Source organism: Sus scrofa, chromosome 9 (assembly GCF_054392235.1).
Source record: "Sus scrofa isolate SSC_HxYL_T2T_F1_AM1 chromosome 9, Sscrofa_HxYL_maternal_Yorkshire_Landrace_v2.0, whole genome shotgun sequence".
NCBI classification, from domain to species: domain Eukaryota; kingdom Metazoa; phylum Chordata; class Mammalia; order Artiodactyla; family Suidae; genus Sus; species Sus scrofa.
In genome coordinates, this window is record NC_139391.1 from 126,847,580 (window position 1) to 126,875,097 (window position 27,518).

The following is a 27,518-nucleotide window of genomic DNA, read 5'->3' on the forward strand; positions in this document are numbered from 1 at the left end:
AATTGTAATGTATACATGTAAGGATAACCTGACCCCCTTGCTGTACAGTGGGAAAATAAAAAAATAAAAAAAATAAAAAAAAAAGAGGCCATTATTAACCTTAAGAAAAATAAGCTATTGGTGTTCCCGTCGTGGCGCAGTGGTTAAAGAATCCAACTAGGAACCATGAGGTTGTGGGTTCGATCCCTGGCCTTGCTCAGTGGGTCAAGGATCCGGCGTTGCTGTGAGCTGTGGTGTAGGTCGCAGATGCAGCTCAGATCCCGCGTTGCTGTGGCTGTGGCATAGGCCGGTGGCTACAGCTCGGATTAGACCCCTAGCCTGGGAACCTCCATATGCCTCAGGAGTGGCTCAAGTAAAGGCAAAAAAAGACAAAAAAAAAAAAAAAAAAAAAAAAAAAAAAAAAAAAAAAAAGAAAAACAAGCTATTGCACCAATGATATGTCGAGACTATATTCTTCATAATTACATTATTATTTATTCACTTTCTACCCTGGCCTTGCTTCCTTGTAATCAGAGCAGACTTCCTACTACACTGACCTGGAGCTTGGCTTTGTGACTTGTTTTACACAAAGGAATGTGAGTAGATGTGACACACGCCAAATCCTAGGAAAGCTTTAAATGTATTTGCAGGGTTTGGTTCTGTCTGCCTTTACCATCTGCCCCACATAGGGCCTATTCTTTGAGATTGGATCAAAGAAGGAGAAGACATGAAATCAGGATGAACTGAGCTCAAACAAGGCTAGTAAAATCCAGCAGAGTCTCAACTGATTCTAACCCTTTTGAAATATGAGCAAGAAATAAATGTTGTTACCCACTGAAAAGTGTTTTTTTGCTACAGCAAAAGCTAATACACAGTCAATACACACTATTTATATGGTCATAACAATAATTACGTTATAATATTATAATTGAAAGTTACATTATTAATTATATTATAATATAAATATGTAATAATAATAAAAACATTGATACAATAGAGATTCAATCAGAAAGCTGAAACTAAAAGCTGTGACATGACTGTTAAGGAGATGAGGAAGGGGGAAGTTAAGTAAAACAGCTAAATCCTAATATAAAAGAGAAGAAAGTCAATAATGTTTAGAGTTGGAAAATCAAGAGATGCAAATGCAGTATTATTTTTATTTTTATTTTTTTTTTGTCTTTTTGCCTTTTCTAGGGCTGCTTCCTGCGGCATATGGAGGTTCCCAGGCTAAGGGTCGAATTGGAGCTGTAGCCACTGGCCTACGCCAGAGCCACAGCAACACGGGATCCGAGCCGCGTCTGCGACCTACACCACAGCTCACAGCAACGCTGGATCCTTAACCCACTGAGCAAGGCCAAGGATTGAACCCGCAACCTCATGGTTCCTAGTCGGATTCGTTAACCACTGAGCCATGACGGGAACTCCGCAAATGTGTTATTTAGAATTATGTAAGTAAACTGCAAAAGAAACAAGTAAAAGAAGTCAAAGTTTTTGCCTCAAGAGAGCTAGACTCAAATGTGAGAAGGATGCAGGAGAGGGAAGACTTTTTTGTTATAAAACATATAGTATTACTATTTGATTTGCTTTGAACTACCTACATGAATTCATTTTATAAAAATCTTAACTCTTGAGCACAAAAATATAAAATCACAATAAGATTAAGGGAAGCAATCATGCCTGATTAAAATACAATGCATTCTGATCCTAAAAGGCAAAAAAAAAAAACAAAAAACAAAAAACCCCGAGTTAGAATCAGAAGACCTGGTGATACTGTTTTACAATCTGGCTTCCACTTTTCTCTTACATGGTTCTTGGCTCTGTTTCATTATTTATGGGAGAACATACAGTATCACTGGTCCCCCTTTACTGCAGAATTATAGTCTTACATTTTCAGTACCAGTTGTCACTGATAATATATTACAAGAAAGATTTTCCTAAAAATAAGATAACATTAGGAGCCAACCTGTGTAGAGCGCTCTCAGTTAATAGGTTAGTTATTATCTTCTACTAATATGTTATTAACATAACTAATACATTAATGTAACATATAAGTAACATAATTAATACATTAGCTATTATTACTATTATTTATCTACTCCAGACATTAGCAATGATCACTGTATGTCCTCGTCCTAACAATGGCTACCTTGTGGTCATTTCAGTCATCCTCACTGCACTATTCAAGAATGGGAAAAATGATTAGTAAATTTTACACCTTTTTTTAACAACTATAATTCAGGGACAGTTTAAGCGCAATGTGAACAGTTTTATTCACAAAATAAATAATGTAAGAAGTAATATATTTTACAAAATAATTTAGTATAGGGTCCCATTAAATAGGGGGCCTGCACTTAATGACTGGATTTACCAAAATTTTGTCATAGTTTTCTAGAAATACAGTTACCGCATAAAGGACAATATATCTGTTCGAGGTGTACTGTCAGAGAGCACTAAAGCTACTTATAAATATTTTTATACTTCCAATAGATTTCACATATTATGTTAATAATTTCTCCCTTTAACATGAACAAATATAAGTTATTTTCTTGCTGCAAGTTTCAACTAGCAACTTCTACAATGGACAGAAGTATGACCAATATAGACCCAGAAAGTATCTTAACTGGGTGACACCATCTCATTTAGACAGTCTAATATACTTTTAACCATACTACAGTTTGCGTTGCAGTTCACAGGCCTGCCATGTAGAAAAAAAGCACTGGGCAGAACAACAAAGTGTAAGAAAATAATTAACAGGGCATGTTTTTCATACCTCTTCATCTTTCATATTCACATCCACATTTTTCGATTTGATGACTTTGGTTATATGGTCAATGTTGTTTTCCCTGCAGTAATCAAATATGTTTTTGTCTTCTTCCCTAATTAGAGTAAAAAACAAAGTGTTTGTCTTACTAGGTAATACATAAAAATCACATATTTTTAATAAAATCTGTTTGCTGCAGACAAACATTAGTGGAATCTGTTCTTAGAAAGAATTTCACATGAACAATAATGGATCTTCAGTAAGACATGATACATCCAATCTCTGAAAAGACTAAAGATCTTAGCAGCTATAATTACAGAGAAAAGCTTCATTTGCAGTAATAAGTTACACTAGAACACGAATATAAATCTTGAGTAGATTTTCTCAGTGCTCTTTTTCTCCACAGTTGTTTTTTTTTTTTTTTTTTTGCTTTTTAGGGCCACACCCATGGCATATGGAGGTTCCCAGGCTAGGGGTTGAATTAGAGCTACAGCTGCCAGCCTATGCCACAACCACAGCAACATCAGATCCGAGCTGCGTCTGCAACCTACACCGCAGCTCACGGCAATGCCGGATCCTTAACCCACTGAGCAAGGCCAGGGATCGAACCCACAACCTCACGGTTCCTAGTCGGATTCGTTTCCGCTGCACCATGACAGGATCTCCTCTCCCCAGTTTTTTACACACTGATAGACACATATGTTCCCTGACTCAGAATTTTCAACTGTAGCACTGCAGTGAGGTTATTTACTATTGCCTGAACAGAGGTAGCAAAAGATCAGAAGACAGCTTGCCACCTCTCTAACAGAATAACAAAATAAGCTGATTGCTATCCAAATTTAAAAAAAAGAAAAATATATACATTCACACACACCCCAAAGTAATTTTCTTAAGGAAAAGATAATGAGAGCATCACAAAATTCAGAAATCCTTCATGAGATAATAAAAACAGACCGGGAACAAAAACTAGGAGGCATACTATGTACCCCACACCTACTCTAAGTATATCAATGTATTAATTCACTTACTCTTATTCCAACAGATTCACTTCACAGATTAAAGAAATAGGTAAGGAGAGGTTAGATGACCTTTCAAATGGCATCACATTTATTCAAGGTAGAACAAGAGCTAGAACTCACTCAGATCAAGTGATTTTTGTATATAGTCCATTTTTCTATCATATCAAACTACATCTCAACTAGGAAGCTGTAACCTATTCCAGAATCTAAAGGAAAAGATGAGGTCGATGAATTCTTTAAAATAGGTTTCAGAATTATCTGTGCAAATGTATAATGCATTTTTCTCAGTGCGTTGGGGAGGAAGATTGAGAGGAAGCATCAATGAGGTTCTCAAGGGGGAGTTCCCGTCGTGGCTCAGTAGTTAACGAATCCGACTAGGAACCATGAGGTTGAGGGTTCGATCCGTGGCCTTGCTCAGTGGGTTAAGGATCTGGCGTTGCCGTAAACTGTAGTGTAGACTGCAGACCTGGCTCAGATCCCGCGTTGCTGTGGCTCTGGCGTAGGCCGGTGGCTACAGCTCCAATTAGACCCCTCGCCTGGGAACCTCCATATGCCACAGGAGTAGCTCTAGAAAAGGCAAAAAGACAAAAAAGACAAAAAAAAAAAAAAAATGAGGTTCTCATTAGGATCAGTTTTTAAAATTTGCAATATTAACAATGAAAATGTTCTACATGTAGACACATTTTTCTAAACAAGCATAAAATAATGCAATTTGAGTTCCAAAAATTATAACCAGTATGTTTTATAACCTGTAAGGCCATAGCTTCCACTCATTAGAAATGAAAGCATTTGGCCATAGGAGTCCTTCTAACTTAAAAGCCAATACTTTATATCCTATAAAAAGTTATTTTCTGGAATTCCTGTCGTGGCTCAGTGGTTAACAAATCTGAGTAGGTACCATGAGGTTGCGGGTTCGATCCCTGGCCTTGCTCAGTGGGCTAAGGATCCGGCGTTGCCATGAGCTGTGGAGTAGGTTGCAGATGCGGCTCAGATCCCGTGTTGCTGTGGCTGTGGTGTAGGCCAGTGGCTACAGCTCTGATGGGACCCTTAGCCTGGGAACTTCCATATGCCCTGGGAGCAGCCCAAGAAATGGTAAAAAAAAAAAAAAAAAAAAGTTATTTCTTGTCAGAGGTAAATAACTTAAAACACACTACTCTGGCATTAACCATCTAAGCTTTCCTTATGCATCTGATGTATTTAATTGAGCACCCACTACATGCAAGACACTGGACAAGATTCTGTTGATAACAGATAACAGGGATAAGCAAGAAACTTTGCATTCAATACATGTACAGTAAGGCTGAGATGATAAAAATTTATATACCATTAACATAAGGTAGAATTGGATCTTTGAAAAGGCCCATCAGAATACAGAGAAGAAACAGCCTGCTTCAAGCTGGAGAAAATGAGGTAGGTTTCCAGGAAAAAGTTAAAAAAAAAGTCTTAAAAAAATACATGGTCTCTTAAAAATGTTTATTTGCAACGGAGAAAATGCTTTTCCAAATCACTTACTCCGAAAGAAAACAGAGAAGTCTGAGGCCAAAACCCCAGAAAGGAGAAGTCTGATTTTGGCTGCATGTAATACTATTTTAGCTATACTTAAATATCATTTTTAAAAACCCCACTTTCTATGAAAAAGTGCATTTAGCATTTAGACTTGGGAATAAGAGGGACCTATTTTCCTTCAATACAGCAACTTTGATTGTGAGAGGAAGTACTGTGTCATTTTAAGTCATAGTAAAAAATACACTACTCACCGACTGTTGTGAATTTGAAAATAAGGGGGAGTTGATGGTGGGGCACAGAGAGCAAAGTATGGAAGCACCTTGCGATGTAGGTTACCCACACCCAGAAATATTTAAGGGTTATTCAAAGATGAGAGGACCTTCCTTAATCCCAAATGTGCCTGTACATCCATGCCATAAGCAGTAAAAGAGTAAATGTAGTAAAAACATTTAAAATGCTATATCGCATACTATATTTTCAGTATGTTTCTTATATGTATCATTTACATCAATTATTTTGCTTTGGTATGCACATTTTTTGGAGGTTGGGGCATTTAAAAAAATATTTTTGTGCCATGTTCCTTGCCTTTTTAAGGCCACACCTGTGGCTTATGGAAGTTCCCACACTGTAGCTGCTGGCCTACACCACAGCCACAGCCACAGCCACAGCCACACCAGCTCCAAGCTGTGTCTGCGACCTACACCACAGCTCACAGCAACACCAGATCCTTACCCTACTCAGCTGGGCCAGGGATCGAACTCCCATCCTCATGGATACTATTTGGTTTCATTGCCCCTGAGCCACAATGGGAACTCCAGGGACATTTTTTCACCCGAATACCTTCTTACCAACTGTAGTTTATCATCGCTAAGTATGCTAGGCACATACAGTTACTTCTAAAATACTTCAGAGGGTGGAAGACACACTGTAAATTAATATCAAGTGGAAAACTAATAAAAATCATCATAAATGTGCTGCAAAGCTGAGTGACTAACTCACATTCAGCAGAGGGAGGAAGAAAGATAACTGGGTAAAAAAAAAGTAGGAGTTACCACTGTGGCACAACAACATCAGTGACATCTTGGGAGTGTTGGGACACAGGTTCAATCCCCGGCCTGGCACAGTGGGTTCAGGATCTGGCATTGCCAGAGAGCTGTGACTAAGGTCACAGCTGCAGCTCGGCTCTGATCCCTGGCCTGTGAACTCCATATGCTGCAGGGAGGCCAAAAAGAAATCAAAAATAAATAATGAAGAAGAAGAAGAGCCTAGAAGGGTACTAAAAAAAAAAAATGAAGTTGATACTCTTGGGCTTAGTTGTTAAATATAATTATCTACCCCACTTCAAGTTTGTAATCTTACTTTCCAGCAACCAAGCTGTCTTTATACAATGTCACCACCTAGCGGCCAAAATTGGGAAACATTCGGAGCAACACCTTTGTCTATCTCCTGTCTTGCCAAGATCACGCACAATATTCAAATCAAAAATTTTCCCTCTACATTTTCCAGTTAATACAGTCTTCCACAGATAATTTTTTCTCTAATAATCCACAATTCAATGAAATGTGTGCAAACAAAATCAACTATTACCAAATAAAGTAGAACCTTAATAAATGTTATTGCCCTCCTACATCTTCTCACTTTAGATTGCCTTCTCTCATGATTTTTTACCCAGTTATTTTTCTCCCTCCCTCTGCTGAATGTGAGTGATAAAATTATTTCCATTTTCTATAGGTGAGTATGAATTATTTTCAGGATGTCACACTCAAGAATATCCTACATTATCCCTAGCACAAGAGACTCCAAATTTTCAAAAATTGACAGAAAATAAATACATATGAATCAAAAAAAAAAAAAAACCCACTGGATTTCTCCAAAATTCTTTTGAAATAAAAGGGCAAACACTTGTGGAAGAGAGGGGATGGTGTTTAAGTACGACTGTCTTTCACCAATCAGAGGAAAAAGAGATTCTTGTCTGCTCCTAAAAATGCTATCTGCACCACCTTCTACCAAGATTGCATTCTTCTATCAAAAAAATACTGCAGATAGTTAGGTTTCATGGCAAGCCATCTAAATTCCATTTAATTACTTTCATCCACCTCACAGAATTAAAAAACATTTATGGGACTATCTCAGAAATCCAACTACTTGATAAGACACATTCAGTAAATACTTCAACTCATACATTATCTAGCAACTGGCAATCAGATATAAAAACAGTATTCCAATAAATAGACAAGGAAAAATTATTTAGTGAATGAATGAAACACAAAGGAGAGTAAGTTAATACCAACAGAAATATAAACAAATGCCACTAGTTCTTCAGATCAAAGAATGTATACCTGTGGGTTCCCTTCCTTTAAAGGAATATGCAGGTATGGAAAGTTTTAAGAGAATCCATACCAGCCTAATTTCTAAATAAACACATTCTTTCCTAAACTCATCTACCTGAAAAGCTTTTTGTGTAGGTAAATATTTCATCACCACTGCCCTTTTCGACACTTCCCCTGCTCACCTATTCCCCTAGTTCATAAAAGAAAAGCATACACCTCTCTTCCTCCAAAGGTGCTCTTCTAGGAAGTATAACCAAAAGACTAAGATTTAGCAAATGACTATTAATTAAACCTGTCACTCTTTGCTTCAAAGTACTGTTTAACTAACATACAGCTGACCCTTGAACAACACGGGGGTTGGGGTGCCAACCCCCTACACTGTCGAATATCTGCCTATAACCTGAAGTCAGCCCACTGCATCTGAGGTTCCACATCCAAAGATGCTACCAACTGCAGACTGTGTCATGCTGTAGCACATATGTCATGAAAAAAATCCACAAACAAGTGAACCTGCACAGTTTCAACACACATTGTTCCAGGGTCTACTGTGCCAGGAAAGTTTTGGAAAAAAATTAATCCCAGGTGGTACTTCCTCAAAATATAAAATTTCCCATGGTACCAAATAAAGGGACACTTTTGGTGAAAAATTGGTGTTAGGAAGCCTCCTAAGGTTAGAGGATGGAAGAGGTGAAATAAACAAAACAAAAAAGACTTGGTACTGAACTCTGTCTCATTCTAATTAAAAAAAATTCATCTGTTAAATAAATTATTTTTAAAAGCCTCATCCATCTCAGTAAGAAACATTCCCAATAAAATTTTACTTATGTTTAATAATTATTTAACAAAATATACAATGAACATTGACCAACTGTATAGAAATAATAGTTACAGTAATTCAAATGAGAAAAATTTAATGCTTAAAGCTTCTATATCGTAGAAAATTAACATTTGAACAATTCCAACTTATATATATATATATGTTTCTGTTGCAGAGAACTGATAGTGTGCTAAGACTACACCAAAATATATTGCTTTAAAATAAAACTGGGTGAGAAAAGTAGAATAAAAGAAGAAAAAGAAATGATGTCTAATTTCTAACTACTAACAACCTTACTCACATATTTTTAAATCAAGATCAGAATTTTATTTAATTAAACTTTCTATTTCAAGACAACTGAAGAGTCACATACAGTTTTGTAAGAAATAATACAGACATCTGGTACTATTTTCCCTGTTTCCCACAACAGTAACATGTTCATATATTTTTAAAAATGGATTATCATTATAACATTCAGACTCCATTGGATACACCTAAGAGAGCAGTCTATTTTAAAATTCCATTATTTATAAAATGACAGAAATTACATCCTTCGCAATTATTTAAACTGTTAAATAAAAATTTTAGATGCTATCTTAAAAATGTAAAAGGGAACATAATCTTCCAAATCTCTCGTAGGAACTATATCGGCAAAGGTTTTTAAAATATCACTGCTCTAATCCAATATTCTATAAAGTAGAGGCCCTAAGCCAGGAATGGACCACTCAACCAAGGGTGATCAAAGGAGGCTTATAGAAGAACAGACATAACAACCTCTCCCTAAAGGATAAACTGACCACCCAGCTCAGTTACTGAAGCATTCTGAAGCACAGAAAGACAAGGAAAAGCATCTACAAAATAAGTGAGGTATTCAGAGGAACTGCAAGCTACTAGTTATGGCAGGATGTTGGGAGATCAGGTTAAAGAGATAAGCTGGATAACAGATCACAAAGAACCTCTTTGGACACTGCATATAATGTAAATAACACATTTTAAGTAAAAAAGAGTCATCTAACTGCCAAAATTTGGAGTAGGTGGGGGGGGGGAGTGAAATTACCCTCTTAAAGCTCAACAAACTAAATAAGGGCTACTAATGAGAGGAGAAGAGAATGTTTCCTGGTTAAACTTGATTCAGACACTAACCTTACTTAAAAACATCCAAAAAACCCCAAAAATAAAACAATGAGACAACTATCATCAGTAGGAGGTTAAGGTTAGCAATAACCACAGTGGGGAAGAAAAAGTCAGTGCAGCCAATTTTGAACACTGCCCAAAAGAAACAGCTCATTGACGGCAAAAAGGCATTCTAAAGTATTTCTCTGCTGGGAGACAGGTTGTGCAAGGGGCATGATTAGGACTTCGGCTAAGGCAAATCTAAAAACGGTTCCCAGAGTTCCCACTGTGGTGCAGTGGGTTAAGAATCTGACCGTAGCAACTCCAGTCACTCCAGTTTGTGGGTTCGAACCTCAGACGTGTGGAGGCATGGGGCTGTGGGTTAAAGGATCTGGTGTTGCCACAGCTGTGGTGTAGGTTGCAGCTGCGGCTCAGATTCACTCCCTGGCCCAGGAACTTGCATATGCTGTGGGTGTGGCCATTAAAAAAATAATAATAAAACCTCTTCCCCTTCTCTTGCTCTAACATTTACAAATGGTCACCTATTAATTTTTCTTTCTAGGTTCCTCAATACTCAAACTGAGGGTACACAGCATTTGAATTGCTATAAAGATATACGCTGAAGGAGTTCCCGTCATGGCACAGGGGTTAAAGAATCTGACTAGGAAACATGAGGTTGCAGGTTCGATCCCTGGCCTCACTTAGTGGGTTAAGGATCTGGTGTTGCCATGAGCTGTGGTGTAGGTCACAGATGTGGCTCGGATCCTGCGTTGCTGTGACTTTGGTGTAGGCCGGCAGCTACAGCTCCGATTAGACCCCTAGCCTAGGAACCTCCATATGCCACAGGAGCAGCCCTCGAAAAGGCAAAAAGACAAAAAAAGAAAGAAAGAAAGAAAAAAAAAAAGATACGCACTGGTAAGTAAATAAGCCATTTCGTTTACACCTCAGTTTCAGATAAATTTTATTACTGTTAATTTGTCTCTGAGGGTCTGGTCATCTCTGTGTCATTTATGTAGATCTCTGAGATTGAAGACTGGACCCTGACCTATGGCCAATTCACCAAAAAGCCACCCTGTGAAGCTCCTTAGCCAGTTTTTCCAAGATGAACGCCTGCACATGTCTCACAAAATTGAGCAGTTCTGCTAGTGAATACTACTTCTTGGGAGGAATTTAAGTTCCTAATTGATTTACTAGATATATGACCAGGAGTTGCCAATTTGAAAGGTAAAGGATTACTATTCTGTCCAAATATAAGTTAGAAAATAATGATGTCATCTCATTGATCTCATTTGACTATGATTTCCAACATTCTATCACTTATGCCAAACACAAAATTCTTTTTTATATAGCCTTTATATAGAGTTGGCTCTTGAGCAATGCAGACTTGAACTCTGAGGGTCCACTTATACATGGATATTTTTCAGTAGTAAATACTCCAGTATTAAACACTCTATAGTTGGTTGAATGTATGGATGCAGAGGAATCTTGGCTATGGAGGGCTAACTATAAATAATACTTGATTTAACCTCTGCCTTGTTCACAGAGCAACTGCATAGATACATATAGAGACTTTATACATCTATCTATAATCATTATATAATTGTTTTTCTTTCTTTCTCTTTAGGGCTGCACCTGCAGCATGTGGAAGTTCCCAGGCTAGGGGTCGAAATGGAGCCATAGCTGCTAGCCTAGGCCACAGCCACGGCAGCACTAGATCTGAGCCAAATCTGTGACCTAAAGATGTGGATCCTTTAACCCACTGCGCCAGGCAAGACACTGAACTCTGCAGCGATCTGAGCCACCCCAGTCAGGTTCTTAACTCAGTGTGCCACAGCAGGAACTCCATTATATAACTTTTTTTTTTTTTTTTTTTAACAGCCACACCTTCAGCACATGGAAGTTCCCGGGCTAGGAGCCAGGCCTATGTCACAGCCACAGCAACACCAGAGCAGAGCTGCATCTGTGACCTATGCTGCACCTTGATGCAATGCTGGATCCTTAATCCACTGAGCCATCTCAGGGATTGAACCCACATCCTCACAGAGACAATGCAGGGTCCTTAACCTGCTGAGACACAATGGGAACTCCCCCATTATATAATTTTTGATATAAATATAAACCATCAATATTTTAGAAGTTGAGATGAAATGCCTACATAAAAAAATACATCTATATATATATATTTTTTTTTTCCCTTTCTTGGCAACCCAGAAGTTGGAGTTCCTGGGCCAGGGATCAAATCCAAGCTGCAGTTGTAACCTATGCTACAGTTGCAGCAACACTGGATCCTTTAACCCTGTGCCATGTTGGGGATTGAACCTGTGTCCTGTCGCCGCAAGGCCGCTGAGGCTGCTAATCCTATTGTGCCACAATGGGAACTTATGCATTTTTTAGAAAAGCATGTTTAGTTCACAAATATAAAAAAAAAATTCTGGCAAATCTTAATTTTACTCACAGGTATTTTTTCTCTGAAGGAACCTACTTTTACTCAAAGGTTTTTTTAAATGGAGCTGGTGTAAGGCTTATGTGGGAGGAGGAAAACAGGTAAAGTCCACTCCTATATTAAGGATTAAATAGTCATAGTTGTCATATTTAGCACATTAAAAGTCTCTCCTTTTTTTTTTTGGTCTTTTTGCCTTTTCTAGGGCGGGTCCTCGGGCACATGGAGGTTCCCAGGCTAGGGGTCTAATCAGAGCTATAGCTGCTGGCCTACGCCACAGCTGCAGCAAGGCCAGATCTGGGCCACATCTACGACCTACACCACAGCTCAGGGCAACGCCAGATTCTTAACCCACGGAGCGAGGCCAGGGATCAAACCCACAACCTCATGGTTCCTAGCAGGATTCGTTAACCACTGCACCATGATGGGAACTCCAAAAGTCTCTACTTTTAATTAATGTCTAATTAAAATTTTAGATGTTACCATCACCTTCTAAAACACTGTTTCTGAGTCTCAATCTTATTAAAGACCATAAATGGGAGTCTAAACCATGATCCTTAAGTAAAATTTCATGAATAGCATCTCCTTTCTGAAACACTTCAATCCTAAGCCCTCAAAGAGGTAAAACACTTCCTGAGTAGCAACCATGCTCAAGAAGCCTTAGTAATGAGATCAAAGCACTTTAAGTGCTTTTTATGCTGTTTGTTGTGTTCTTGGAATAATTCTTGAAATCCCAGGTGCCAGATAAACACCTAGAAATTGTTTATGAAGTTGGTGTTATTTCCTTGATTCTATCACACATTTTTTCATATTTTAACATCTCTGATGGATCTTACGATCTTACAGTTAATTAGTGACTTTTTTCCTTAATGGTGTTTAAATAATGGTGTTTTAAAACCAATGGTTTTAGTCAATAAAGTAATAAGTAGGTACCGAATACCTGGTGCCAAATGGACAAGAGAATGAGTGAAAGAATTCACATACACTGAATCACAATCCTCCCACGCAGAGTGTTACTATATCAGCATTTGGTTCCATGCAGTTATAGGAAATAGCTAGTTAGTTTACCCCTTCCTATTATGTAGTAATGACGACATCTTTCACAAAATAATAACTACTTTCAAACTGGGTTATATATCCAGTGTATTTAATTCTAGGATCAGAAAATTCTTAAAGGCCTCACATAAAAACCTATTTATTATCTTATTTATATTGATAAGGTTCTCTTCAAATGAAACCACTTACATTTTAACATATATTTCTCACATTTTTTTCAAGCATGCAATGACGAAGGAAAAATCAATGCCCCAAGTACTTCTCGAAGATAACTTGTTATACTGGAAAAGTTACTTAGCCATAATTTATGAAAACACTAGTTACTAAAAATGCATTTTCACCTGTTAAAACCTGCTTAACTCTAAAAAAGTTGATTGAAAATTTCTGATACTTTAAATGTCCGTAAGAAAAAATGTAGTTCAGTTCTGATCAATCACTCTAAAACTAGTGCCCACTTCAGAAAAATCTATAGACTCCCTTGGCTACAGAGATGAGTTACATTCTCAACCATTAAGGTAAGTCTAAAATCAATAAAAACAATTAATCCAAGGGAAACATCATCATCAGTATATTGATAAATGAAAGACTACAGTCTCTAATTTCACCAGTGAAGTACATTTTTAAAAACACTAAATGGAAAAGAAATTTAATTTAAAAATGTAAACTGAAGATACTATATTAATATAATAACAACTATCAAATTCAATTTCAGTAATCAGAGATTATTGAATGATTCCTTAAACATCTCAGAAGCAGTAGAGCAATTATGAGCAGAGTTACTAATTATGTGACCTTGGGGAAGTAAACTAATCTCTTTGAATCTCAGTTTCCTCATCTGTAAAACAGGATATTAATAATACCAACATCTCCTAGGATCATTCTGAAGATTAAGTGGAATAATATATAGAGGTAAATGAATAAATACATATACATATATTTGTAACACATGCAGTATGGTTACCAGCATACAGTAAGTGGTTAATATATGTTAGCTGACATTATTATTATCTTAAGGTTCTAGCATATGCTGTAATCAGGGGTCATTTTTCATACTCATATAACAATCAATTTACCTAAAAAATAATAATTAGACCTCCAAGGAAATAAAAATGGGCCAACTGGTTGGAGCAGAATCAACCAGTGGGGAGGGGAAAACTGGCATTAGATGAGATGGTGCAGAGCCCTGTAAGACATGTTGAAGGATTTAAAAATTTTATCCTAAGTGCTATGGGAACTCATTAAAGGGTTTTAAGCAGGAAAGTGATATGACATCTGAGTTATAAATCTGGGGAAAAGACAGCAAAGGAAGCGAGAAATCCAGTTTGCAAATCTCTGCAGTGTCCCGGGCAAGAAAAGATAATTGTTTAGAGTACTGATGGTAACGGAGATGGTGTGAGAGCACTGATTATGAAAAGCAGATGAATTTGGGTTATTATGAACATGAAGAAACAGAACTTCTGATACGTTAAGACATGACAGAGTAGACCAATACGACACATATAGACCTAAGAATGAAATACTTTATATAAAATATGATAAAAAGTACTTATCTAATGAATATGTAAAATTTTGTATTAGGTAAAAATTTAAAAATAAAACCATGTAATTAAATGCAATAATGCCTTTCCAACACAGTACTCGAACTTCAATAATGACTCTATGGGACGTTCCAGTTGTGGCTCGGCATAACAAGCCCAACTAGTATCCATGAGGAAGAGGGTTTGATCCCTGACCTTGCTCAGAGGGTTAACGATCTGGCGTTGCCACGCGCTGTGGTGTAGGTCACAGACACAGCTTGTATCCCGCATTGCTGTGGCTGTGGTGTAGGCCGGCAACTGCAGATCCAATTTGACTCCTAACCTGGGAACTTCCATATGCCACACCTTCAGCCCTAAAAAGCAGGAAAAAAACAAATGACTCTATCACACAAAACTGTTACCTTTGTTAACACTTTTAAAATATCTTTAAATATATCTGTAAAGCATTTTAATAGAAGAAAAATTTATATTATCTGTAATACATATAACCATCTTTTATTATAATAGTAATAGTATAGCTATATGTATCTTTACATGTTTGCACACACACATGCGAAATTCTGTAACACGTAAGTCTAAATGCCTAGCACTTTACAGGTACAACATATGAATAAGGATGTAAGAAAGAGAGAGAAGGAAAAGATTAGAAGGGGAAGATAAAAAAGGAGAACAAAGTGGAGGAAAGGATGAAGGGGAAGAAAAAAGAAAGAAGAGGAGAGAGGAAGAGAAAATGGTTTTGGCTGAAGAATGACCTCTTCAGAAAGGGCTGTTGATCTGCAAACAGGTGGATTGCCTATATGCTTGGCTGGCATCGTGACATTGAGCACACAGGAGACAAATAAAGCACGTAGGCAAAGGGTGAGTATGAGAGCCAGGAGACTCTTACAACAGTTACTGTTTATGTCAAGACCTGCTTGTCCCAAGGGACCCATTTTCACATAATCTATAATTATCTCTCCGCTTTAATCGCCTTGTCATTCCTGAGGCTCTCATGGGCACTGGAAGAGGAAAAGCTCATTAACTAAACCTTTTCTCCTCTCTCCAGCCACCCATGGCTTTTAATTGCTTGGTGTGTTATTATCTAGGAGTGCAACTGGGATCATTTTCATAAGAAAGGGAGGAAGAGAGGAGGAAGGGAGCCACGAGTCCCTGAGGTATGCACCACAGACAAACCTTTGCTTTCTCAATTATTTATGCCAGCTGAGGTTTTACAGGCTGAATAAATCCATAACTCAAGTTCATTCTGAGCAGTCAGATTCTCAAGGGGGAGCTGCCCACTTGCCCATACACACTTGTGCAGTCCTCAAAGAATAACCAGAATGTAACAAGACACATGTCATCCAATTTATCACCTATCACCAAAGTGTTAACACAGTGCTGATCACAGCCAACATGGTGAAATAGGGAAGGATTTCACTACTACAAGCCAAACAGATGGAGGGAAGCAAGATAATCTTTTTGGTGCTGAGGACAATGGTATCAATGGGACAGTAGTATCCAGAATGACTTGGCCTGCGAAAAGGATAAAAATCCAGATACTCAACTTTTTAAGTACAAAATATGTAACATGTACTCTTGATGCTGCAGAGTCTTAAAACATTCGTTAAAAACAGGTTAACAATGTGAGGCTCTGAATAAATAACTGAATGGAATTTTATACTATCTGATTTTATAAGTCACTTACAATAAAACCATTTATGTTGTAGCTTTTTCTCCAGTCACACCTTCTTCAGGAAAATTGTAGAGTACAATTTATGTGTGACTGGCTTTTATGCTACTTATATTCCAGTTTATATTTTCACCAAAAATACAAAATTATCACTTTTGTGCTAGTGGTTTATACTTACAGTCTACCATTTTATAATCAGGACTAGAGAACAAACAAGCAATGAAAAAAAATGTTTATAAAATATTTTCAAGATCCATTACGGTTTAAAATTTTTAACTTTCTAAGTCAATGATGAAAACATCTCTTTAAAATTCTACAGGCTTTTGTGTTTGACCACAGCAGTGACCTCTGGTATTTTCTGCCAAAACAGTTCATTTGTCTCAGCGAACAACTAATCAATTCCAGAGCCCATCAATCATTTTAGTTGTATACTGGTCTGGTCTTGCTTAGAGAAGGTCCAGATGGCTGCCTGTGTAAGTGGGATTAATAAAATTCTGATAGATTACATAGTATCAAACCACAAAATATAATAGGGAAGATCAAATTTTACTGCAGGATGGGTTGGATACTGTACATGCTTCATTTGTTGTATTTTTAAATCTTGCCTTAATTCTTTCTCAAGTCTCAATTCGTGTGCCAACTTCTAGGTAAAACCTCAGTCATACAGGTCACCAAGTGATTTCTTATCAGGTGAGTCTGCATACATAGTGCAGAACCATTCAACCCTTTGTAAAGCCCTATACTTATTATTAACTAGAGCTTTTCCTGCCAGCCTGCAGTTTAAATGAAACACAACTGATCTCAACTCTAGAGTGACTGTGAATTACAAGATTTGTTACTCTTATTTCTACAGTTTCAAACACAGACCTAGCAGCAATGGCTTTCCCTTCCTGTTTTGCCATTTTGTTCTGCAAAAGCAAACAAACTGCACCTAATTCCACGGTTAGGTACTGAGATGTGCTTTCAGTTCCTTCCATCAACCCTGAGCGCAGAGGTCTCTGCTGTGGGGGCTCTCTGCTTAATAAAGATACTAAAAAACCTGACAGTTACAAAATAACTTATTTTGTTCCACATACTGTTCCAGGATGTCTGGGTATTAATACTTAGTCCTTAAAATGCCATATGAGAAAGGTACTATAATTATTCCCATTTTAAGTAACTTGTTTTAGGTTACAGAGCTAATAAGAGGTGGAACCAGCATTTGAATTCTGGAGTTTGGCCCCATAAATTTTTGTAGTTAATTAGCCTCACCTTATATTCCCTCCATTATACTAAAGAACAATTAACTAGCTTCAGAATGAAAAATTAGCATCAGAGCTCTGGAATATTAACGCTGATATCTGTACCTATGACATTATATTGTCACTTTCTGTGACAGAGTGGAAATAAAGGTCAGAACCAACACAGGCAGGGGGCAAGCTCAGAATTGACCCCAGTGGCCCTTGGCTCAGGAACATTTACAATAAAACTAAAGTGGGCCCTTAACTTATCACCTACAATGCATATTAGTCAGGAGAGCTGCCACAACAATGGAGCCCAAGTCTTAGTAAATGGATTCATCAGATAGTGATTTTCCTAATCTTCAAAAATGTGAAAGAAAGTAAAGTTTATATACTAAAGTATCCAAACGGACCTTCAAAATACATTATGTTCTTTTTAAAAACAACAGTTCTATAGACGAAAACTTTTCCTTTCATCCAAGTTTACCATTTGATATTTCTTTTTTTTTTTTTTTTGTCTTTTTGCTATTTCTTTGGGCCGCTCCCATGGCATATGGAGGTTCCCAGGCTAGGGGTCGAATCGGAGCTGTAGCCACCGGCCTACGCCAGAGCCACAGCAACGCGGGATCCAAGCCGCGTCTGCAACCTACACCACAGCTCACGGCAACGCCAGATCGTTAACCCTCTGAGCAAGGGCAGGGATAGAACCTGCAACCTCATGGTTCCTAGTCGGATTCTTTAACCACTGCACCACGACGGGAACTCCATTGATATTTCTAAGTTGAGCATATTCTGCCAAGAAACTGCAATTAACTTCAATTAAAGCTGTTTTCTCTTAGTAAAATAAAACGCCAGATACATCTCACCAAAGTACAAGCAAAATTTGATTACATAAACTTCAATAAATAGCCCGTTTCCACTGTTGCAGCTGCACTCTTACAACTAAGAAACAAAAGGGACTATTATCTGGTCCTTCACTGGAATAATCCAACATTTCAGTATATAATAATTTTTATTGTGATCTGGCTTGTCACACACTGGAATTCTGTTAAAGAATGAATTCCCTAATATAAGAATATGACTAGGGAGTTCCCAACGTGGCACGGCGGAAACGAATCCGACTAGGAACCATGAGGTTGCTGGTTCGATCCCTGGCCTCGCTCAGTAGGTTAAAGATCCAGCATTGCTGTGAGCTGTGGTGTAGGTGGCAGATGCAGCTCAGATCTGGCATTGCTGTGGCTCTGGTGTAGGTGGGCAGCAATAGCTCCGATTAGACCCCTAGCCTGAACCTCCATATGCCACGGGTGCGGCCCTAAAAGAACAAAAGACAAAAAAAAAAAAAAAAAAGAATATGACTAGTTGCTGTGATTTCTGATCTGCTGTACTTTGTGTACTACTAAAAAAATTACTGTTTGTAATAGTTAAAAGGCTTTTAGTGGCTCTCTCACATTCATTTTCCTCACCGTTTCATATATTAACAGTAACTTCCAGAATACAAAGATTTAGATCCTGTTATAAAAAGACTAATACTTGGAAGACTTAATGACATTAAGGCCAACACTAACCAGTTTTGCCACGAGAAGAGGTTCATATTTCACTTAACCAATAAGGTTTATTAAATACTCTCACATGTAGACGCTATAAACACCAAAACATACTATTTGAAAGTGAAGAAGCTGAGAAACACAAATACCCACAACGTTTCATCTCATTTTAGTTTCACAATAAATGTGTGCTGAGTTGAATTAAAACCTCTACCTTATGAAAATAAAGTTCTATTATTTTATTATTATTTCTCATGATCAAAATTCTAAATGTTGATTTAACTCTGAGTCACTTCTTTAAGAACTGGGTAGAAGATAAGCAGACAGGCTAACTTTTTTAGTACAGTTTAAAACTCCAACTACCCAGATATCTACTCTCACACCAAGTGCAGCACGTCTGATCTGCTTTCTGTTCTGCAGGGCTACTGTGATCAGTCATGTCACTGGACATTCCCAAAGAAAATGCATTCAACGTGTCATTGTGAAAAACACTTGGGTCCGGGAGCCTTAAGGAAATCAGCACACAAAATAAAGATCACTATTATTTACAGATAAGTGATTGAAATGGTTAGAAAATACAGTGATTTGAAAAAGGCAAAGTTAAGAACTCTCTCAATTTATCTAAGTAGGAAAGTGGCCTATACATTTTTAGGAATAGAGGTGAGTGAGGATGGGAATGTCACACACAGGAAAAAAAAACCAGAAGCTCTCTGCTTTCGCAAAGGGCCATTAGGCTAACTGTGTGTAAGCAACAGTCACTAAACTATCGGCTTCCTTGAGGGAAGCAGTGGGGATACCTCCCCAAGCTCTGCGCATTTTTACTAGGTACCTATTAAGTCCTGGGAACGTCCCCAGATATGGAGTACAATTCCTGCCCTTCAAAAACTAAAAGTTTTAACAGAAAGGATAAATTTTTTAAAAATTATGATCCACGGTGGCATTATGTCATAAATGCTGTAATGAATGAAAGTGTGAACAAAGTACAGAATATACAAATTAATACACAAAACACATTCTGAATCTATAAGGGTTAAGGGGAAAGGGAAGAGAAACTCTGAAAATGTTTTTTAAACTGTTCTTCCTCAAAACTGTATAGGCTCCTCAGAGTTCTCAGGGCCCCTCCAAGGGATCAGTGTGGCAGATGTACTCCAGGCCAACAGCACTCTTGAAGGGTATCTTTATCTCCCTCAAATCTCCATCAGGCTTCCACGATCCCACCCCAAAGAAACATTTAATCTTAGTAAAAATGGTTTATGTGCTATGCAAACAGATTCAATACAGGTCCCCTCGTAATTACTGATTAACTAGTCACTAACTGGAAACTATGATTATTTAAAGGTTTTGTTTTGACTCATAGCAGTATTAATAACTTTCTTCCTAGAATGCTACCTGGGAGTTCTTATCACTATATCTCTATGTGGTGAATAATGCAAGAGTGAAGTGTAAATTTTTGGTACAACTTCCCTTTCGTTCTATGAACACAGACATTTCCCTTCAATTTAGGTGCTGTCAATTTTCCACTTGAAAACTGGAGCCCATTTATCTCATGTTAATAAGAAAAAAAATTCCTATAACTCAGAAAGGGCAAGAGCATCAGAAATTCCCATTTCTCATTTGTTTGTAAAGTAACAATTGTAGAAGAATGGGCCACATGACTTTAAAGCAGGAGAGAATCCTTTTCCTGATGTACACAGTGCTGAAAGAAAACAATTATCCAATAAATTCTATACACAAAACAAAATTTAAGGCTTTTATTACATAGCACGACATGACCTTTAAAAAATATTGAGTAGTAGTTTAAAAAAAACATAAAATTAATCATAACCATTTCTAAGTGTACAGTTTAGTAAAGTATATTTACACTGTTGCACAACCAATCGCCAGAAATTTTTCATCTTATTAAACTAAAATGCTATACCCATTTAACAACAGTGCTCCATTTTCCACACCCTCTGGCTCCTGACAGTTAAGTTTCTATGAATAATTGCTCTTGATACCTCATATAAGTGGTGTCACACAGTACTTAATTCCTCTGTGATTGGTTTATTTCACTCACAGCGCCATGTCCTCAAGGTCCACCCATATGCTAGCATGTGTCAGACTTTCCTTCCTTTTTAAGGCTGAATAATATCCCATTATATGAATATACCACATTTTGTGTATCCATTCATCCATCTATGGACACTTAGGTGCCTTCTAACTTCTGCTATCGTGAACAGTGCTGCTATGAACAAAGCTGTGCAAGTATGTCTTTGAGATCCTGCTTTCAATTCTTTTGGATCTAGAATGAGAAACAGAATAGCTGGATCACACAGTAATTCTCTGTTTAATTTTCTGAAGAACCTCCAAACTGTTATCTGCAGTGTGCCACTTTACACTCCGAAATGCTTTTTAATTTGTAGCTAAATAAACTACGGAAATTAAAATATTTTTTAAAATTAATAATATTTTGAGGAAAACTAGTAAGAACAACAAAAATCATATTTTTTATTTTTTATTTATTTATTTTTGCCTTTTTAGGGCCACATCCATGGCACATGGAGGTTGCTAGGCTAGGGGTCAAATGAGACCGGTAGCCACTGGCCTATGCCACAGACACAGCAATGCCAGATCCAAGCCACATCTGTGACCTACACCACAGCTCACAGCAATGCCATATCCTTAACCCAATGAATGAGGCCAGGGATCGAACCTGAGTCCTCATTGATACTAGTCAGATTCACTTTCGCTGAGCCATGAAGGAACCCCCAAAATTCACAGCTTTAGATTGAGACAAAACTTTGCCCTACCAACCACTGACATGCGAGAAAGGTTACCATCTGTCACTGATTTAGACACTTAGAGATTTTTAAGACCATATACATAAAAATTTATTTCCTGCCATGTATTATCCTTCTAGAGGCAGCACCAAATCAGTTTCACGTTAAGAAAAAGTTCTTCACAAACGGAAGCTTTCAGGATTAAAAATACACACACGCATACGCATATATATACACACGGAGAGGTATGAGTATACCCCAATTACGGAGGATCCAAAGAGAATTTACCTGATGATTTCCTCGTGATACAGAGAACTAACAACGGGCCCGCCAAAACCAGTATTCGTTTCTTTTCCTTTCTTCTCTGGTAACTGGGAGGGGGAAAGGTGGAAAAAAAGATGCATGGATTAGAGCTGTGTCCCTTTACACCAGTTACAAAATACTACACGTCGCTAAGGAAACACTAAATATTTGCTGATTCGCCGTTTCTCCAAGGGCCTAGCGTCAGTTTTAGGAGGGTACTGAAAAGGCAAGAGGACTCAGGTCATCAGAGCAGTGGAACGAACTCCCTCTAGCAAGGTTAGTCCACTTCTGCCTTCCGGAGCCACCTAAAAGCCATTCCCCTAGCGGGTTATGTCAGCTGCATTCACTGTGGAAAACACGGACACTCAGTGTGGAAAAATGAAAACAAAAAATGAAATATAAATACCAGACATGAATGTGACCAGGAAAATCTTCTCTAACAAAATTAGAGTTCCCACGTAAGAAGGAAACTGTAATAAAACTCCAAACACCACCACAAAAAGTAAGGAAAATATTTTTAGGTGGCAAGAAGGACGGAGAGAAGGAAGGGAGAAAGGCAAGGAGGTTCAGACATAAAATAAAAGGAAAAAAAGCAAACTTAGGGAAACATTTTCCAAAATAAGTATTCAGTAGGCCTGTGCCTCTATGTTCCCAAAAAGCACATGATTAAGACTAAATTTTAGGAGTTCCCATTGTGGCTCAGTGGTTAACAAATCCAACTAGGAACCATGAGGTTGCAGGTTCGATCCCTGCCCTTGCTCAGTGGGGTAACGATCCGGCGTTGCCGTGAGCTGTGAGGTGTAAGTCACAGACGCGGCTCGGATCCCATGTTGCTGTGGCCGTGGTGTAGGCCGGTGGCTACAGCTCCGATTAGACCCATAGCCTGGGAACCGCCATATGCTGTGGGAGTGGCCCTACAAAAGGCAAAAAGGCAAAAAGGCAAAAAGGCAAAAAAAAAAAAACAAACAAAAAAAAAACCTAAATTTTAAAATAAAATTCTTCTGAAACATGTAATGTGGAAGCAGCGAACTTGGATGCTATTATTGTCAGAAAGATCATATTGCAACCTCTGCAAAGGCCCACATCTCCTGCAATATTGATAGTTTTTAGACCATCCTTCAAAAATAAAACCTCTGACTCTGAACATAAATATTATCTTCAAATCAAAATTAAATACTTTAACTGCAAAAATAATTAGTGTGACCTCAGGAAAATACAGACAATCCCCCATACATGTGTTTTCATACTTCAAAGAAGGGGTTTTGTTTTATTGTTATGTTTCTGTTTGTTATCTTTTGGTCTGTGAACTACTGGGCTGAGGAAAAAGATCCCAGAGGCGACATAACCAACTGAAGTTTCAAGAAATGGTGGAAGTTTTTGAGTTAAGTAACTTGGTTATCAATTTACGACAGAAACAAAGGGACAGTATCATAAACAACAACAAACATCACGATTAAATAATAAAGTATAGAAAGTACAGTAGTCTGATGTTGGCAAAAAAGAAGCACAAAGGGAATGCCAGGTCCCTCTCTTCTCTGAGGATGATTCTTAGAGAATAAAGGCTGCAAAGAATTTTGGGGATAGAGAACATTTTTCCTAAAAATGCACAAACCAAGGAAGAACTTATTTTATTTAATCTAATCATATTCTAAACACATGCTCCATTAATAGTTGAAACATACCTGCCACTTAAGAGACACCTGCTAAATAAATGACAAAATTGGAAATTTCCTGAGAAAGAACTGACCCCAGGAAGATAACATAGCAGAAAATCTGGGTTTGCAATCACTTTTTAGAAACAACACCAAAACTGTGATCTATGAAAGAAAAAACTGCTATTAGTCTTTATTAATAAAAATGTCTGCTCTGTGAAAGACATGGTTAAGAAAATGACATGACAAACCACAAACTACGAAAAAAAAAAAAACCAAAAAATCTGCAAAACACATATCTATTAAACGGTTGGAATGCAAAGCGTATTTTTAAAAATTCTCAAAATTCAATACTATATATTCCCACCAGCAATGTAAGAAGGTCCCAATTTCTCCATCCTGGCCAACACTTGTTGTTCCGTGTGTTTTTTATTACGGTCTAAGTGTATGTGACATGTCATTGTGGTTTTGATTTGAATTTCCCTAATAACTAATATTTCATGGGATTTTTGGGGCTATTCTCTTTGAAGAAATGTCTACTCAAGTTCTTTACCCATTTATTAGTTATCTTTCATTGTTGAGTTATGTGTTATTTATATATCTGGATACTAGATCTTTATCACACATATGATTTGCAAATATTTTCCCCCTTTCTGTAGGAGGGCTTTTTATTTATTTATTTATTTATTTATTTATTTATTTATTTTTTGGATAGTTTTTTAAAGTAGTTCATTTGGAGTCAGGATTAAGATGGCACAGTAGGACTGGAGCTCACTTTCTCTCATAAAACCAACAGCTGAACAACCTTCAACAAAACAGACTGCAAACTGTCAAGAAAGATATCATACTCCAGAAGACAAAGAGGAAGCCACATTGAGAGATGGTGGTAGGAGGGCAGTTACCCATATAAGCAACCTCATACCCATCAAGTAGGTGTATCACAGACTGGAAAGTAACTATATCACAGAGGCTCACCCATGGAAGTGAGAGTTCTGACCCCATGTCAGGTTCCCCTGCCTGGGGATCTGGCATTGGGAGGAGGAGCCCCGGAGCATTTGGTATTGAGGGCCAGCGGAGCTTGTACTCAGGAGCTCCACAGGCCTGGGGGAAATGCAGACTCCACTCTTGAAAGGCACGCACAGGTTTTCATGTGCACTGGGTCTGAGGACAAAGCAGAAACTCTCACAGGAATCTGGGTTGGCCCTTCCTGTGATTCTAGGAGAATTTCCTGGGAAAACATGGGGTGACGGTGGCTCATTGTGGGGTAAGGACATTGGAGGCAAAGGTCTCAGGAATAATAATCAGTGTGAATTACTATAGAGGTAGCCATTTTGGAAAAACTTGGCCCCAACAATGAGGGCAGAAAAGCCCCAGGCTGAACAACAAACCTGGTGGGAACATAGCCCCACCCATCAGCAAACAGGCTGCCTAAAGACCCCCCAAGAACATAGCTGCCTCTAATCACATCCAGAGACAAAGCCCCACCCATCAGAGGGATAAGAATCAGCTCCACCTACCAGTGGGCAGGCACCAGTACCTCCCATCAGGAAGTCTGCAGCAAGCCCCTGTACCAACATCAGCCACAAGGGGGTCAGACATCAGAAGCAAGACAGGGTACAAACTTTTGTCTACAAAAAGAAGGCCACAGCAAAATCTATACAAAATGAAAAGGCAGAGAATTATGACCTCAGATAAGGGAACAAGGAAAAAACCCAGAAAAACAGCTAAGTGATCTGGAGACTACCAACCTCCATGAAAAAGACTTTAGACAAATGATAGTAAAGGTCAATCAAGATCTTGAAATAAACTGGAGGCAAAGACTGATAAATTACAAGAAACACTGAGCAAAGAGATAGAAGAGTTAAGGATTAAGCAAGCAGAGATGTAAAATGCAATAACTGAAATAAACAATTCATTAGAAGCAACCAACAGTAGAATACAAGATGCAGAAGAAAAAATAAGCGAGGTGGAGGAGAGAGTAGTGACAATCACTGATGTGGAACAGAAAAAACATATTGAAAAGAAATGACAGTCTAAGAGAACTCCGGGACAACATTAAACACATCAACGTCTGTACTACAGGAGTGCCAGAAGGAGAAGAGAGAAAGGGCCAGAGAAATTGTTTGAAGAGACAATAGCTGAAAACTTCCCTAACATGGGAAAGGAATCACTCACTCAAAGCCAGGAAGCACAATGAGTACCACATAAAATAAACCCAAGAAGGAACATTCCAAGACACATATTAACCAAACTGACCAAAATTAAAGACAAAGAGAAAATCTAGAAAGAAGCTAGGGAAAAGAAACAACATACAAGGGAACCTCGATAAGGTTATTGGCTGATTTTTCAGCAGAAACTCTCCACGCCAGAAGGGAGTGGCATGATATACTTAAAGTGATGAAAGGAAAAACCTCCAACCAAGATTACTCTACCAGGCAAGGCTCTCACTCAGATTTGAAGAAGAAAAAGCTAAGAGAATTCAGCACCTCTAAACCAGATTTACAACAAATACTAAAGGAACATCTCTAGGTGGAAAAGAAAAGGCCACAAATAGAAACAAATATATTACAAATAACAGGCTCACTGATAAATGCATATATATAGTAAAGGTAGGAAATTATCCACACACAAACATGCTACCAAAACCAGCAATCATGAAAAGAGGAGGGTAACAAGTGCAAGACACTGGAGATGCACTTGGAATTAAGAGACGAACAACTTAAAACAATCTGATGTGTACACACAGACTCCTCTATCAAAAACTTCATAGTAACTGCAAACCAAAAATCTACAATAAATACACACACAAATAGGAAAAGCAATCCAAACACAACACTAAAGAAAATCACCAAATCACAAGAGAAAAGAACAAGAGAAGAAGGGAAGAAAAAAGGCCAACAAAAACAAATCCAAAACAGTTAATAAAATGGCAATAAGAATATACTTAGTGAATAAGAATATATCAATAATTACCTTCAATGTAAATGGACTAAATGCCCCAACCAAAAGAAAGAGACTGGCTGAGTGCATACAAAAATAAGACCCATATATATGCTGTCTCCAAGAGACACAATTCAGTAATAGGGGCACATACAAATTGAAAGTGGGAGGATGGAAGAAAATATTCCATGCAAATGGAAATCAAAGAAGGCTGGCATAGCAATACTCATATCAGACAAAATAGACCTTAAAATGACTACTATAAGAGACAAAGAAGGATATTACATAATGATCAAAGGATTATCCAAGAAGAAGGTATAATAATTGTAAATATATATGTACCCAATATAGGATTACCTCAATATATAAGGCAACTGCTAAGAACCTTAAAATGAGAAACTGATAATAACACAATAATAGCAGGGGATTTTAACAACCCACTTACAGCAATGGACAGATCATCCAGATAGAAAATCAACAAGGAAACAGAGGCCTTAAAGGATGCATTAGTCCAGATGGACTTAATAGATATTTATAGAACATTCCATTCAAAAGCAGCAGAATACACATTCTTCTCAAGTGCACACAGAACATTCCAAAAGGTATGGGATGAAGCAAAAGCAGTTCTAAGAGGGAAGTGTATTGCAATACAAGCCTACCTCAGGAAAGAAAAACAATCTCAAATAAACAAGCAAACTTTACAACTAGAGAGAGAAGAACAGACAAATCCCAAGTTGGCAGAAGGAAATAAATCATAAAGATCAGTTCAGAAATAAATGAAACAGAAAAAGAAAACCACAGGAAAGATCGATGAAACTAAAAGCTGGCTTTTTGAAAAGACCAACAAAATTGATAAACCCTTAGCCAGACTC

The 27,518-nt window shown here is 37.8% G+C and overlaps 1 protein-coding gene across 14 annotated transcripts in view; it reads right to left on the bottom strand.

Moving 5' to 3' along the window:
* Positions 1-27,518, bottom strand: part of ACBD6 (acyl-CoA binding domain containing 6) — a 198,047-nt gene that overhangs the window by 107,871 nt on the left and 62,658 nt on the right. For 10 of the 14 annotated variants that reach the window (XR_014816387.1, XR_014816385.1, XR_014816386.1 and 7 more), the window contains exons 4-5: positions 22,040-22,122; positions 2,750-2,855 (exon numbers count right to left, since the gene is read on the bottom strand). Coding sequence is in view for 8 of the 14 variants with exons in the window: in XM_003130348.6 (XP_003130396.2) it covers positions 2,750-2,855; positions 22,040-22,122 (189 nt within the window). In the remaining 6 variants the exon portion in view is untranslated. The remainder of the gene's footprint in view (positions 1-2,749; positions 2,856-22,039; positions 22,123-27,518) is intronic. The other 4 variants (XR_014816388.1, XR_014816389.1, XM_084977854.1 and 1 more) reach the window with 1 other exon arrangement.